Source organism: Anastrepha obliqua, chromosome 1 (assembly GCF_027943255.1).
Source record: "Anastrepha obliqua isolate idAnaObli1 chromosome 1, idAnaObli1_1.0, whole genome shotgun sequence".
Classification (NCBI taxonomy): domain Eukaryota; kingdom Metazoa; phylum Arthropoda; class Insecta; order Diptera; family Tephritidae; genus Anastrepha; species Anastrepha obliqua.
The window spans coordinates 24,944,473-24,961,593 of NC_072892.1; the positions used below are offsets into that span (position 1 = coordinate 24,944,473).

General features: G+C 33.3%; 1 protein-coding gene across 1 annotated transcript in view; it reads left to right on the forward strand.

The window, feature by feature from the left end:
* Positions 1-204: 204 nt before the first annotated feature.
* Positions 205-17,121, forward strand: part of LOC129235492 (uncharacterized) — an 81,182-nt gene continuing 64,265 nt past the window's right edge. The window contains exons 1-2 of the mRNA XM_054869358.1: positions 205-472; positions 3,759-4,021. Coding sequence (XP_054725333.1) covers positions 354-472; positions 3,759-4,021 — 382 coding nt within the window. The 5' untranslated portion in view covers positions 205-353. The remainder of the gene's footprint in view (positions 473-3,758; positions 4,022-17,121) is intronic.

Here is a 17,121-nt window from a genome sequence, read left to right on the forward strand (position 1 = left end):
AATGTTGTAGCATGAAAATATATAAAATATAGTTTTTATAAAAAATTTATTTGTACACAAAAAAAAAAAACAACGAATAGCCTGCACAACAAGTCGCGCTGCTATTATTGTGAACGCAGGTGTACACATATACCTAAATGTTTGCTATTTATTCTAATAATAGAAATTATTTTTGCACCTCTTTGTAATGTTGAATGTTTTTAGGTTTTCTTCCAAATCAATCTCCATATTTGCTTGGCGTAATCTTTCCATCACAGCAAGCCGCTCATTAGCAAATCTGTAAAGTTACCTTCATATTCAATAATACAAATGCAATTAAAAAAATTTCAGTTAATGTTGGGAAATTAAACAAAATGCCAGAAACTTGCTGTAAGTTTGCCAAAGAATGCCGAACACAGAATTCCAATGAAGTGAGTTCGAATGAGAGTGCGAAAAGTGCGTGCAGCTACAAGCAACGAATTGCGTTGAACAGGTGAAAATTTCGTATTTTCAGATGTTGCTTGTTTTGCCTCTGTTATTTATCCCGCATGCTTGTGTTGCCCCTCCTAGTTAGTACATGTTCCTTCGAATTTTATATACAAACATACATATGAACCAATGTAGTTAATATCCAGGGATGGCAATCGTTGCTCTCCTAAGTTAAATTGAGTTACTATTTTCGAATTCTTGACTTCTCACTCCAGCTTAATGATAATTATGGTTTAATTTTTTACTGAAGAATATTGATTATTTCTTAATTTCAATGGTTTGGTAAAGAATAATGGTTATATTTTGATTTTCAAAATTTTACTCACGAATAAATTTTCAGTTTAGTAATTAAATTTTATTTTTCAAGGCGTAAAACTCAAAACGCGATGCAGTCTGGCGTTTAAATTTGTTGTTGTAAAAGAGTAAACTATTATTAGTGAGAGCATGAAATATTAAAAAGTGTATACTAATGTGGTAAAGTTTTATACAGGGTGGTACAAAATTAATCACACAAATTTTAAATCGTAAATAAAGAAATAAATTAAATAAATTAAATAAATAAATAACTAAATTAAAAAACTAAATAAATGATTTAAATATATTAAAAAAAAAAATTAATTAAAAAACTATAAATAAATTAATTAATTAAATAAATAAATGACTAAAATAAAAAAAGACTAAATTAACAAAAAAATAAAAATAAAAAATAAAATAAAATAAATAAAATGATCTCGAAATGGAATGGATTGAGGCACAATCATCCAATTTATGGTTGAAAAGAGGAAAGCTATTTTCTGAAACAGAAGGTTTCGTAATCGTTATCCAGGACCGAGTTATCCCAACAAGGAATTTCCGAAGGTCGATACATGGCGAGGCAATAGAAGATAGATGCCGAAGGTGCGGCATTTACGGCGAAACAATCGACCATATAATTGCTGGATGTAGCGTACTTGCCCCCCGTGAATTTGTCATGAGACATAACAATATAGCAAAGATTCTCCACCACCAACTTGCGATAAAACACGGTCTCTTACAAGAAGTCTTGTATTTTAAATATGAACGAAAGGCAATATTGGAAAATGCAAATTTTAAACTGTACTGGGATAGATTTATATCCACAGATCAAACAGCAGCTGCCAACAAACCTGACATCATCTTGTTCGACAAGACAAATAAAACGATCGAAGTAATCGATATAGCGGTGCCCCTTAATCGCAACATCCAAAGCACATACTCCACCAAAATATCGAAGTATGCAGCTTTGGCCACAGAACTGAAACGGATGTACAAAGCGAGGGAAGTGAATATAATTCCAATAGTTATATCCTCCACTGGATTAGTGCCTAAGCATTTAATAAAAAACTTGAAGAAGTATGACTGCCATTACCTCTTAGAAGACATGCAGAAGTCGACCATACTGGAACTTGGACTACGCCCCCTGGAAAATTTTATCCGGGATGTGTAATCTTCGGCAATAGCCGAGATGGATTAAGCTCAAATAAAATAAAATACAATAAAATATTAAAATAAAATGAAATGAAATAAAATAAAATAAAATAAAATTAAATTAAATTAAAATATAATAAATATTAATAAATTAAATGAATTAAATAAATAAAGTAAATAAATAAATAACCAAATAAATAAATTAAATAAGTAAAATAAACAAAAAATAACTTAATAAATAAATAAATAAATAAGTAAATAATAAATAAAATAAATAAATAAATAACTACTTAATTAAATTAAATAAGCAAATAAATAAATAAAAAAATATAAAAAAATAAAAATAAAAAAGTAAATACATAAGTATCATACATATCATACATAAATAAATAGAGCGCGTAAAGCTCAAAATAAAGACTTCCATCACTCAAAATTATTTAATTTTTTTTTAATAAAATAGTATAAAAAAATGGAGGATTAATTTTGCGCCGCCTTGTGAAACCTATAAGATGGCAATAATACTGCTCCCTCTTGTTCTTCTTGTTATAGTTATTATAACTTCGCATGCTTCTAGTATAATAATTTTGTTTACATAACGGTTGCTGGAAACAGTATGAAAGTATCGAGATAGATATAGAGATGCATACACCCGACGACAAAACTACTTCGACTAGTTTTTAAATTTTTTTCAATTGTCACTATTTTTGCATAAAATCATTGCTCATTGTCTAATAAAAACTATATAAGATTAGTTTTCCCATTTTATGTAATAATTTAAAAAATCAACAATATTTTCAGCCCAACTCCAAGGTTTTTAATTACAGTTTTAGAGCGATTTTTGGAACTCAGTGTTAGAGCTCATTCATTTTGAAATAAAAATTCGTAAATGCAGTTTTGAAGCCCATTGAATCTTAGTGCAATAAAGTAAAAGTTTGAAGTCGCTAAAACATTTCTTTGATTTTTGATTATTTTTTCCCCCGACGGTGTTGAGTATTTTTTCCATATACAAAGAATGTCGCTAGAAACGAGAAAAAATATTAATAATCTACGCGATTTATTTTACTTATTTATTATTTATTTATTAGAAACAATTTGTTCTATCATTTTGGTGTTTTCATACGTAGCTCCTCTGAACGGTAGTCAGGCACCAACCCATTCGGCTACGGCGGCCGCCCATTCAAATCCTAGACTTAATTTAATTTCGGCTGCATGAAGTTTTGAATTTAAGTAGTAAAAAATAATATAAAAAAGAGGGAATGACCATTACATTTTAGTAAAAAAAAGAAAACATAAAGAAAAATTCATTTTGAAATTAAGAAGCTGTCGTTATTCTAGAGCGAAGAATAAAATTATTCTACAGCGCAAACAAAATTAAGATAACACAAAATAAAAATAACAAGAAAACAAAAACCAAAACCAAATTTTAATCATTCTTCAAGTTTTGCAACTTTTCCAACTTTTGAGTCGCTTTGTAAAAAAAAAACGATAAATTTCCATCCCTGGCTAAAATGTATGCTTTGGTTCAAACAAAATGAATTGCCATAGTCTGAACTTATATCTACCCATAAACCAGTTTACAAGCGCACTGTTCTCATATAGCGCACACTTACCCTATGAAATGCTTACAACCCAAAAACGCAGCATACTTTCAGGCACTAATGCATTCGCTCGCCCTACCTGTAGGCAAATGCAAAATACATAGCAAATATAAAAACGCTTTTACGTAGCTTTAGCCAGCACATTTTCTAGCGATGTTATTTGAAACTAAATTAACGTATGCATAAGTCTACATGTGTATGTGTATGTGTATGTGATTATTTACGTGTTTTACTATTTCTTTGCAGACCAAAATATGCGCAAACTGACGAGGTGACGCAACTAAATTCAAATGATATTCAATATGCGACTACTCCCAATGCGACCACTAAGGAATGCAGTGGAGTGTCTAAAAGTCGTTGCTGTTTCTTAGATAGTAGTGATTCTGTATACGAGGCAAAAGTTACATGTTGTTGTCCAAGTCATTCGGAGGAATCGAATTCGTGTTGGAAATCGAAGCGAAGACAGATAATACGAGAAAGTTCTCATGCAGCTGGTTTGGACATAAACGGTTCGTATGTAGATATTTAACACATATCTGATTTCATTTATGCGTGCACACCTTAGTGCTCTGTATGTACAGTTTAAGTTTAGTGAAATGAGTTTCGTGTGAATTTTTGCTATTTTAGAAAAGCCGCTACCGAAAGTGATATTTGGTAAGAAACACAAAATTCCAGATACTTTTAGCATACAACGAAAATCGGCGAATGCACAAAAAAATTACTAGAATAATTCATAAAATCTGTGCAAAGTCAGAGAGTTGACATTACTGGCGCGTATCGAAGTTATGTTTAATTAGTAGCAGCTAGACCGGTCTATTCCCTTGTGTTTGACATTCCATTGAATCGAGGAAGTCGAGTGATTTTCCTCTTCTACGATAACGCACCAGCTCACCGCTCAGCAGATGTGGTCTCAAAATTAATGAAAATAGGATCCCAACTCGTTTCACATCGCACCTATTCCCCAGATTTGGCTCACTCGGTTGCCTCGAACTACTATTTGTTCCCCTATTTGAAGAAATGGGTGGCGGGGAAAAAAATTTTATATTCAAACCAGGAGGGGATTGCAGAAGTGAATGGATATTTTTCAGGCAATGACAAATCCTACTATGAAGGATGATATAGGAAGAGATCAGGAAACTAGAACAGCGTTGGACTAATTGCATAAGCCTAAAGGGAGGCTATGTCGAAAAATAAACAAAAATTTACCTAAAAAAATTAAGTAAAAATTACCCCTGAAATATTTCAAATGTACGAGAAACTATGGATTCTCATTAGGAAAGCTGCATACTCGGTTTTTAATTTGCTCAACAAGTTAATTATTTTAAGGAATTTACAGTTTGAAACAACTAAATTTTCAAAAAATTGTTTTAAATACAATATATATATAAATTAAAAAAAAATATATAAAAAAGAAATATATAAATGAAAAAAAACTATAAAAAAAAATTTAAATAAAAATAAATATAAATAAAAATAAATATATGAATAAAAATAAATACATAAATAAAAGAAATATATATATATATGCAGTGGACTCGATCTTAAGCAGTCCCCTATGGGACTGAAAAATTTGTCCGCTTATGGGAGGTGTCCACTTAAGATAGGTGTCCGTTAGGAGAGAGTACACTTTAAATAAAAAAATATATAAAAAAAAAAAAATAAATAAATATATAAAAGAAAAAAAAAATAAATAAAAAAATATATATAAATTAAAAAATATGTATAAATAAAAAATATTTAAATAAAAAAATATATTATATACATATAAATAAAAAAAAAATTAATTCAATAAAAAATATATAAATAAAAAAATATATATAAATAAAAAAAAAATAATAATTCAATAAAAAATATATAATATAAATAAAAAAATATACAAATAAAAAAAATATCAATAAAAAAAATTATCAATAAAAAAAATATATAAATAAAAAAGATATATAAATAAAAATAAATATAATTAAATAAAAACAAAATATACACATAAATAAAAATGACAACACTGCGTTTGTATCGATTTAGTATTTTGTTGATTTCCCTTTTGTTTTGATAACGGAAGACAGTCTTCGGGGCATCGACTCAACTTGTTTTTTTGTCACGTCAGATGAAATTTTATCCCACTCTTCCTTTATAGCGAGTTTCAGCATATCCATATTGGTGATTGTCCTTTTCCGGATTTGGTGATCTAAATGCTCCCACAAATGTTCAATAAGGTTTAAGTCCGGTGACTGTGGAGGATGATCCAATGTCTTAGGAGTACGATAAAGCAGCCATTCTTTTACTATTTTTGCTGTGTGCTTGGGATCATTATCTTGTTGAAAGATCCAAGATTCCTGCAAGTCTAATTTCTGCACACTGGTTAGTAAATTATTTCGTAAAATATTTAGATAATCTGTTTTGTTCATGGTACTTTCAATAAAAACCAAATTGCCAACTCCGCTTGCCGCCATACATCCCCACCCATCACCGAATCCCCACCGTGCTTACCTGTGGTTATCAAATTTTGGTCGGCATACTCTTTATTTTTGGATCTCCAGACTTTAATCGTTTTTTCTGTCCAAATACCTCGAACTTACTTTCATCGCTAAACGGGACATTATTCCAGAAAGAAGCATCCCGATTCTCGTATTTTTTCCATAATAAAGACGTTTTTTTTCGATATTTTGACGATATTAGCGGTTTTTTTCGTGGGAGACGACCATGTAACCCATTTGCGTGCAACGCTCGACGCATTGTACTGGCACTTACGCTAGTATCTGATGTAGTTGAAACTTCTTGTGATATTTTGACCGCACTTTTAAAGGGATTTTTCTTCACATCACGCACTATAGACCTTACTTCAGACTCATTTAAAATTTTTGGACGGCCTGCACCTGAGCGATTTTCTACTTTGTACTAATTCAATAAAAAATATATAAATAAAAAAATTTACAAATAAAAAACTTTACAAATAAAAAAAAATATGAATAAAAAAATTATCAATAAAAAAAAAATATATAAATAAAAAAGATATATAAATAAAACTAAATATAATTAAATAAAAACAAAATATATAAATAAAAATGACAACACTGCGTTTGTCATAGTCATTGGCGTCCCATTGAACAAAGATATTCATAAAACGTACATAGAGTAAATTAGCAAATACTCCGATTTGGGGATTGACATCAAGCGGTAGTGCAAACTGAGAAAGGTCTTTATATTGCCACTGATCATATAGGCCCACGGATTCGTTCACGTAAATCTGGTGAAAAACCTCAAGAAGTTCAAACTGTAAAAGCAACTTATCTATGACCTTCAAAAAGCGGCTCTGCTGAATTCTTGTCACATAATAAGAAATTTCCTTAAGTAAATTAGTAATACATATTTATTGTTATAATATTTACACCTAAACATATTAGTTCTATTTTAATTTAGAGTACGATAGTATAAGAACTTGTTAAAACAGTGTAAACATTTGACTGTGGCACAAAAAAAAAAAAAAATTTAAATAAAAAAAATATATAAATAAAAATAAATATATAAATAAAAAAATATATAAAATATAAAAAAAATTATATCAATAAAAACAAATATATAAACAAAAAAATATTATATATAATATAAAAATAAAGGTATATGTATATATGTAGAGCAATACATACCTCAACTTCGTCCTGCTTGCCGTTTTATAAAACAAAAACAAAATTAGTTTCACTCCCCTGCTATGAAATAAAGTATACGCAATGGATACCTTCGCTTACATTTACCCCTTCGGAATTTTAAAGCTCGTTAAAAAATTCAATTGAGGGGCAAGTGAAAAGCAGATCTATAATTTCACGCACATATGACCTTTTTTCTGAATACCAAAAAAAAGTTCATTGTAGTGGCAGGATACAAAATAAGCACTTATTTGATAGTCGGGTGCCTTCTAAGGGTAAGGCGGAGTATATTCTCGAACATCTTTGTGAAGATTTGGAATTTTGAAGTAGTAGTTCCATGGCTTTTCAGAAAACATTGCCATTAAGAGGTTATATACAGTTAGAATTTTCAAAAAATCGATTTTTTTATTTTTTTTTCTTAATGTACATAAATTTAAGAATACACACAAAAACTTTAATATCGTTCCGGTGAATAATTTCGAAGTTACACGCAAATTTGAAAAGGCGTTTCAGAGTGCTTGAAAGTACAAGGTACAAAATGGTGTTTTCAAAGTCGGTGAGCAAAACTGTGACTCAAAAACGCCTAAGCCGATTAGTTTCAAATTTTAACACGAGCTTTGTTAATTATATATATCTTTTATATTAGTACTTAATCCAAGATTTTTTCTCACCGATACAATTTTTTTATAAACAATTTAAGGCCGAAATTTCGGTCAAAAATCGATTTTTGTTTTAGAAAATGGCTTTCTCCTTCGATTAATTATTAGATTTAACATTACTTTAACGAAATCTGTTCATTCGTTAATTCAATTTCAGAGGATCCAGTTCAGTGGATATAGTGGTCACCGCAAAACGTTTTTTTTGAGAGAGGCTTTCGGAGATCAGCTGTAGCTCCTTTCTAAATAAATATTTTTACTAATGCTAAGTCTTAAAATATTGTTAAAAGATAAGATAAGATGTGTCCAAATTTTTAGATGAATAAATTTAAAAGTTTTCTCCGACAAAAATTCTGGAAAATTCGCTTTTTTCGGCCTTCTAACTGTGTATAACCTCTTAATTTTGATGCGTCACTTAATCAACTTTCACTCAAAAATAAATTAGAAAAAAATCCCGACATCATAGTTCCTTTTAAGGTGGGTATTTTTGCGTTGCTAAAGGTCACGGGAGTCACAGATTTGTATTATAGGTATTTGAGTCATTCCAGCAGAATTTCATAAAAAATGCAATAATTCTAAAAACTTTCGGCACTAAATAATTTTTTTTGATTAAATTTTTCCATAACCTCATGAACGTTTTATCAATCAATGTGCGAAATATAATGCAGTAATAGTTGTAGTAATATTACAAACCTCAATTCCGTTCTTCTTGCTGTTTTATAAAAAAACTAGCGTACCCTCCCCCGCTTCGCTAGGCGATAAATTCAATGATTTGCTAAAAGAGAATAAAATTAATACAAAACAAAGCAAGTTCTTTGATACAATTTCATTCGAACTTTATTGTAACACTTTTTGGTAGACAACGTTTTTGGTTTTTCCATCTTTCGCGTAAATGAATAATGACGATGGTTTACCTACTCGTGAGCAAGCTACATACGTTTGTCCATGAGAAAAAATTCGGTATTCTAAATTAATACCGCACATTTGTAGAGACTGTCCTTGCGCCTTATTAATTGTCATAGCGAAGGCAAGGCGAATAGGGAACTGCAAACGTTTGAAATCGAATGGTAAATCCGCCGGAATCAGTGATCTTCTCCTTTGTACTTCCCTTTCAAAATTGTTGCTTCGATAACGTTACCCATTACCTTCTTCAAAGCGAGTCTGGTACCGTCGCAAAGTCGTGGCACATTACTGTTGCGCAGCATAATAATCGGTGCTGCAATTTTTAATCGTAAATTATAAGCTGGTAGGCCTGGCAAATCGAGTGAGTTTAAGAATTCAGTGGGATAATTTACGACATCATCTTGATCAGTAATAGAGTCCATTGACTTATATGCAACTATGTCACCAGGTATTTGATCTAAAATAGCTGAATTTATATCATTGAAGTCCTTATTTTTCCCAGCTAAAATTGCTCTTTCACTGAGCCAATCATGGTTTTTGTAATGTTGAACTATGTTTGGAAATACACTCTGTATCAATGCCTCTTTAGACAGTGCAAAAGTGCAGAAGTTGTTAGGCAATGTAATCATTCCTGTTGGATCGACAGACATTTGGCCATTTCCGATTTTCAGTAATTGGTGTGAAAATTCAGCTGCTGATGGATCGTTCTGTAGTTGAACACGTACGTTTGTAGCAAGTGTAAGCGTGTTTACATGTCTCCATAAATACGATGATTTTAAGCATGCATTGATTTCATCTGCAGCCGTAGATTTTGGGATCACAGGTAATGTTTGCCTGAAATCTCCAGCCAATAAAATCATGGCACCTCCAAAGACTGTTTGGCTTCCTCGTAGATCTTTCAAAGTTCTATCAAGTGCTTCCAATGGTTTCTTGTGTGCCATAGTACACTCGTCCCATACGATGAGCTTACATACTTTAAGAACTTTTGCCATTCCAGATGTTTTCGAAATATTACATGTTGGTGTTTCATTTACCTGCATATTTAAAGGCAACTTTAATGCAAAGTGTGCTGTGCGATCGCCTTCCAGTAATGTAGCCGCAGTTCCGGAAGAAGCGAGTGCCAATGCAACGTTATTATCTGATCGAAGTGTTGCTAATATCAATGAAATCAAAAAGGTCTTTCCTGTTCCTCCAAAAGCATCCAAGAAAAACAATCCATCAGTTCCATGGCTAACATTATTCATGACTGTATCATAAACATGTTGTTGTTTATACACGACACAAATCGTTTCACAATAACGAAAAATTCGCATATTTATTCAAAAAAAGTTGTACATATAAAATGAATGTTAATTCGGAACTTAATCTAAGAATCGAGCAATTTTCACTAAAAACACAATTTGTACAATATTTTAATTTTTTCTTTTTTTTATATGAAGAAATTATTAAAAAAAAATTTTTTTTGCTAAAAACCTTCCTCTAGTGGATCCCTATAATATGAAAAAAGAACGAATAAAATTGGCCTCGTATCGGCCCAAAAAAATGCGGACAAACGAACATCATTTCATTTTTATATATATAGATTTAGTAGTTGAACTTTCCTTCTATGAAATAAAGTATACGCAATGGATACATTTATTCACATTAGTTTTAGTTGGAGAAAAAAATCGTTGGATTTGATTTATATAGAATGAAGCCGTAAAAGCTATCAATATTTATTTTCCCCAATTGCTGGCCTCATATAGGCCGAATGAGCGCTTGGTATTACCAGAAATGTTAATGATGGTCGAACTCTCACTTAATTGGCCAGGAGTACTTCCAAAGAAGTTGGTTAAAAGCTGCAGTGAAATAGTCTTTCTGCTCCTTTATAGATGGCTGACCCCAAATTTTCGCATTGACTGGCTTGAGTCTCAACCTACTGAGTGCTGGATTCACACATACATGAATGTAGTAGGTGTTTCATGGTTGTTGTTGTTGTTGTAGCAGCTTACTATGTTTCATGGTCTTCCCCTGTGGCTTACATTTGCTTCACTTTTTCTCCTTCGTAAAATCCATTTGGAATGCATTTGCTGTTACGAAACGGTGCCCCGTCACACAGTGCTGTGACTGCCTTCGAAATTCGAAAAATTTGTTGTTTTTTTTGTACACAATCGAATTTGGTCTCATTTAAAAAGGAATTTTTTACTACAGAATTAAAATATTGTTAATATTTTTTGGTTAATACGAGTACAATATAATTTTTGTGCTATCAGCGATCTATCCTGATCCGAGTGTAGTTCTGCCATGAAAGATGAAGAAGACTTAGAGGCAAACCATAAAAATATGCGAAAAAACATAAAAATATGTGGGATTAAGTTTCTTTAACTCGTATGAAACGTAAATTTTTTTAAACGTTTTTTATTTCCATAAATTTAAATAAAAACTTGATATTTCTATTGAAAAAATAAATAAATTAGATAATATAGATTATTACAAATATCTTATAACATTAAACTTATAATTCTTTATCGGAAGTCTGATTTCCAATAAATGTATCAAACCACATAAATTTATAAATCACTATTTTGAAATTTTCGGAGGAGTTTACTTTAGTGGTTTCTTGTTGCCTTCTAAAGGGTTTAGAGTTCGTTTTCTTCCTACATGTACACCCACTCATTCTGTGTCAGACGCTTATTGTGAGACAGAAACTAAATGGATTTTTCGATGATAAAAAGAGTTCATATTTGCCATGTATTTTATTTTCCACCCACCCTGCATATCTGTCGAGCATTCCCCTATCCGCCACCTAGGCATGTGTCCGATGGGACACTGGCAATTCCTGAAATTTTTGAACTCTTACTTACTTAGGTGGCCATAACAACCTGTTACCGAGTTACGGCCGACCTCACTAGCTCTCCTAGCCTCTGCTCCGCGCGCGCCTTCTCCAATTCTGTACACCAAGCGAGCATAGGGTTTCCTCCACCTGGTCTTTCCACCGGAGCAATGGTCTTCCTCTGCGTCGGCTCCCTTGGGCTTCGCCCTCGAACATCTTCTTTGCGGGAGCTTCTTCATCCATACGCACGACATGCCCTAGCCAACACAGGCGCTGGATGACGATGCGTTGAACTACGTCAATGTCGGCGTAGAGCTCATACAGCTCGTGGTCCATTCTTGAACGGTAGTCTTCGCCAACGCGCCCAGGACCGAAGATCTCACGAAGAACTTTTCTCTCGAACACCCCAAGAGCGGCTGCATCGCTTTGTGACACTACCCATGCCTCTGCGCCATAAAACAACACGGGTATGATGAGCGTCTTGCAAAGTGTCAGTTTGGTGATGCGAGAGAGGGCTCGACTACTCCATTGCTTACTTAGCCCATAGTAACACCTATTAGCAAGAGTGATTCTCCGTTTGATCTCCAGGCTGATATTGTTGTTGCTGTTAACGGCGGTGCCAAGATAAATAAATTCTGGCACAACTTCGAAGGTATAGTTGCCCGAAATGACGTGCGTTCCTCCACGCCGTGTGTTCCGCGTTGTAGACAGCATATACTTCGTTTTACCCTCGTTCACCACCAGACCCACTCGTGATGATTCCTTTTCGATAGCAGAAGACGCAGCGGTGACATCTCGCTTACAGCGGCCGATAATGTCAATGTCATCGGCGTATGCAAGGAGCTGGACACATTTGTAGAAAATAGTGCCATTACGATGCACACCTGCTTTTCGGAGCACCCCTTCCATCACGAAGTTGAAGAGGTTGCATGACAGTGGATCGCCTTGTCTGAAACCTTGAACGGTACTGAATGGCTCGGAGAGGTTATTTCCTACCTTGACGGAGCTGGTTGTGTTGCTCAACGCCATTCTGCAAAGCCGTATGAGTTTCGCTGATATACCGAATTCAGACATGGTGGCGTACAGGCAATCCCTTATCGGGCTATCGAACGCAGCTTTATAGTCGACAAAGAGATGATGAGTGTCGACTTGCTTTTCATGGGTCTTTTCCAGGATTTGGCGTAATGTGAAAATCTGGTCGATGGTGGACTTACCACTTCCGAAGCCGCACTGATAAGGCCCGATCAGTGTGTTGGCAAACGGCTTAAGTCTTCCACAAAAGACGCTAGACAGGACCTTGTAAGCGATGGTTAGAAGACTGATGCTCCGGTAGTTGGTGCAGATCGTCGGGTCATCCTTCTTCAGTACAAGACAAAGAACACTGAGATTTCAATCGTCGGACATGCTTTCCGCTAGCCATAATTTGCAGATGAGCTGTTGCATGCTCCCTATCAGCAAACCCCAGCGGGTTAAGGGGTTAGAATTTTCCCGCGGTAATGGATGCCTGTCGTAAGAGGCGACTAAAATCCACACCCCAGTCTGTTAGTTATGAGCATTAGCTCAACTATAATAGACTGAGGGAAACAGGTATAGTAAACGGCGGGGGGGACCCCATTAAGGTCGAGACCAGTAAGATCTTAATTATGGCAAACTGGAATGGAAAGGAATTTAGTTCGACATGGGCTGGTTACTGTGTTATTCCAGGACTTTAGTAGGCAAGGGTGATACCTTGCCGAAATGGCTCCTGGGTTAATGTCACGGTAGCCCCCGTCTTGAACAATTCAGCGGGCAAGCCGTCAGCGCCAGCCGGTGGTGGAACGTCCAAATTATCGTCGATTAGCGGTATCGGGTCATCTTCTACAGGGGCGGAATTGTGTGCGTCATCGCCAGCAAGTAAATTGCAGAAGTGTTCCCTCCATATGCCCAGTGTGGACTGGGTATCCATAACCAGATTTCCGTTTTCATCTCTGCAGTATGATGCTTCGGTCTTGAAACCTTGTGTCAGACGCTTGACTTGTTGATCGAATTTTCGAGCATCATTCCTGCCCCTGTACTCCTCTAGCAGCTCACGCTCACTCTTCTCCTGTTCTCGTTTCTTGCGTTTTTAAACTTAGCGGCCTAAAATTTATTTACTCATTCACAAAAAATGATCCAAATAAGCCTCTCTCTTTCTACCCACTCTTTGTTTTGCGCTCAAAGTGCTGTGTAAGAGAATCCAGGGGAAAATCTTGCGCACTTTTTACTTCACCTAATATTTTGCTAGGATTTTTAGCACACACGCACATAAATGTATTTTGTTTGCTGTAGCTACAATATTAAATTAAAATTTACAAATTTCGAATTTAGATGGGCCGTTTAATTGTACAAATACATTTGTTCCACACGACTAACTTTCTCCTGCTATGAGTAGTTCGAAAATGCTGAGCCAATCAATTCACAATAAAGTCATAAAATGCAGTGCAATAAAAGCGACTACACTACATACAAACATACATACATCCATATATTTACTTATTATACTTACATGCACTCATTCATGTGGATTTTACATTATTTTTAGACGCACAGACTCATCCGAAACGAAATCCAGCCTTTGCTTGTAGTAAATGCGAGTGCACGAATTAGCAAATGAAAATAAATAAATTATTACTGAGTATTCCGAATAATAAGAATGTGCACCCAGATGATTTGCTAAGGAAAAGGCGGAGCGCGCATAAATTATGCAACGTCAATCTTCTTAGAAAAAAAAGTTGGCGTTATAGTATTTCAAATAAAAAACAGACTAATTCTCCGAGTAGTAAAGGCGAAATAATTAATTATGCCCACAAATATATCTTTACAGTTACTCACATATGTATGTATGTATGCATGTGTGTACATACGCGCATATTCCTGCAAATATAAACACATGAGATGTTATTTTGAGTAAATTCAGTCGGCACACATTTCACATTTCAAATTCCACCTTTCATTTTACATTTCACTGGCGCTCCTATTTATTTTCGTATTTTTTAAGTCCCGAAATTTCCCGGATTATTTGCCTACAATCGAGATTTCAAATATCACCTTTTATTTTATATTTCATTCGACATTTTAGTCCCGATTTCTCGGGATTATGTGCTTTCGAACGGGACTTCACATTTCAACTTCCGTTTTGCATTTCATTCGCACTCCCATTTATTTTGGTATTTTTTCAGTCCCGAAATTTCCGGGATTACTTGCCTACAATCGAGATTTCAAATTTTACCTTTCGTTCCCGCTCCTATTTTTTTTTTAAGCCCGAAATTTTCGAGATTTGTAATTTCTTTTAAAGCACATGAAATGGAAGCAGAAAAATCTCTTTATAGCAAAAAAAAAGGAAGATTGACTTTAACTTTTTGGCAAATATTTAAAAAAATTGTTTTTGTTTTTTCTTTTTAATATAAAAGCCCCTGTAGTAAAAAGTAAAAATTGAGCCATTTACTGGTTGGGGTAGGAATGTGACAACTGATAGTTTTTTTACAAGCAAATCACTCGCTTCAAAACCTTTCAGAAAAAATACGACTTTATGTTAGATGAAAGGACTCGTTCAAATAAAAATAAAAACCGAAAATACAAAAAATAAATAAATTCCCTAAATTTTCAAGTTTTCTTTATAGATATATATAATTGGCGCGTACACCCCTTTTTGGGTGTTTGGCCGAGCTCCTCCTTCTATTTGTGGCGTGCGTCTTGATGTTGTGCCACAAATGGAGGGTCCTACAGTTTCCAGCCGACACCGAACGGTAGATATTTTTTATGAGGAGGTTTGCCATTGACTGCCGAGGGGCGACCGCTATTAGAAAAAACTTTCTTAATTTTTGATCTTTCACCGAGATTCGAACCGACGTTCTCTCTCTGAATTCTGAATGGTATTCACGCACCAACCCATTCGGCCACGGCGGCCGCCGTGGTTTTCTTTACTAATCTAATATTTACGCACTGACAGTATACAAAGTTAAGTCAAATCAGAAAGTTCTTTTTTACTTAGGCACTAAGGATACTTCGCCAAAAATTGAACAACCCAAAAAAAAGCTTCCTGAAACCCTTTCATTTTACAATCGCTCCAAATTCGGTGTGGATATAATGGGCCAAATGTCTAAAAAATACGCTGTTAAGTAGGGATCTCGGATATGGCCTTTACAAGTATTTTTTTTAATATTTTCGCCAAGGCTGGCATTAATTCTTGGATTCTGTACAAAGAACTAATGGGGAAACGGGTATTACCAGGAAGGAATTTTTATTTCAACTTTCCCATGGATATCAAGATTCATTCGAACCAGAAAACCTCAATGAATTACTGACGGCAGATTAAACTGAAAATTCTACAAAAAAATGCTGTCAAATGGGATTTTGCAATGAGAATAAGCCACGCCTATCTTTGTTGATTGCAAAAAATATGTTTTTGGGAAATGTGCTTCAAAAAATTTCAGTTTGCTTAAATTAAAAGCACAAAAAAGGCTAAGCACGAAATTACTATTAGTTAAATTTATCACAAAATGTATAAAAATTCTGTAAATAGAAAATAAAATCTGAACTACATGATTCTAAAAACCCAGTAAATCTTTTTTGTTGTGGTTTTTTTTTACCTTGCTCCTCACGGGAGCATAGGGCCTCGACAAGACTCAGTCTTGCGTTGCCTTCGTTAGTCTATTTTGATTTCTGACAGGGTAGGTGATTAGCCTGCCGCTACTAAGTAATAAATATTTTATTTCAAAAGACGACCAGGTCAAATCACCGGTTGGCAGAGATTAGGGTTGAGCATTTGGAACTACCACTAAATTGCACTAACACAAATTGTTTAATGATAGTTGAAATAAGTGTTTCATTATCACTATTTTTCAGTGTTTTGATAATCTGCTTATTGCATTCATGATTTAGTGCACCATGCCCAACCCTGGTAAAGATAGGTATTCATCAATGCTTAGTATATTATGTCTTGTGTTTATGTAATTTTTTTCAAGTGAAGTTGTTGCAAAGCAATGGAAATCTAAATCCCGGGGCCAATCCCATTATATCAGGATTGTAATACCGTGATCCCGAAAATTTCGGGATCGTAAAAGTTGCAAAAAATTACATTCGTAATTAAAGTGGTGCAAATTAATCATCCAATTTTATTTATGACTAACTTTCTTAAAAAAAATAAAAAAATTTTTTTCCTAAAAATATTATAATTAAAAAAGAAAACCAATTTAAAAAATATTATGTTTTTACTTAAAATATTTTTTAGGAAAAATATTATTATTTTTAAATATTATAATAAAAAAAATTTAAACATTATTTTTTTATTAAAAATATTATTTATTATTTCTAAATATTATAATAAAAAATAAGTAATTATAATTTGAGTAAAAAATAATATAATTGGTGCAAAATTAAACATCCAATTTAATTTTTGAATAACTTTCTTACTAAACAAAAAAAATTTTTTACTAAATATATTATAATATAATAAAAAAAAAATTTTTTTTTACCGAAAATATTATAATAAAAAATTTTTTACTAAATATATTATAATATAATAAAAAAAAAATTTTTTTTTACCGAAAATATTATAATAAAAAAAATTTTTAATATTT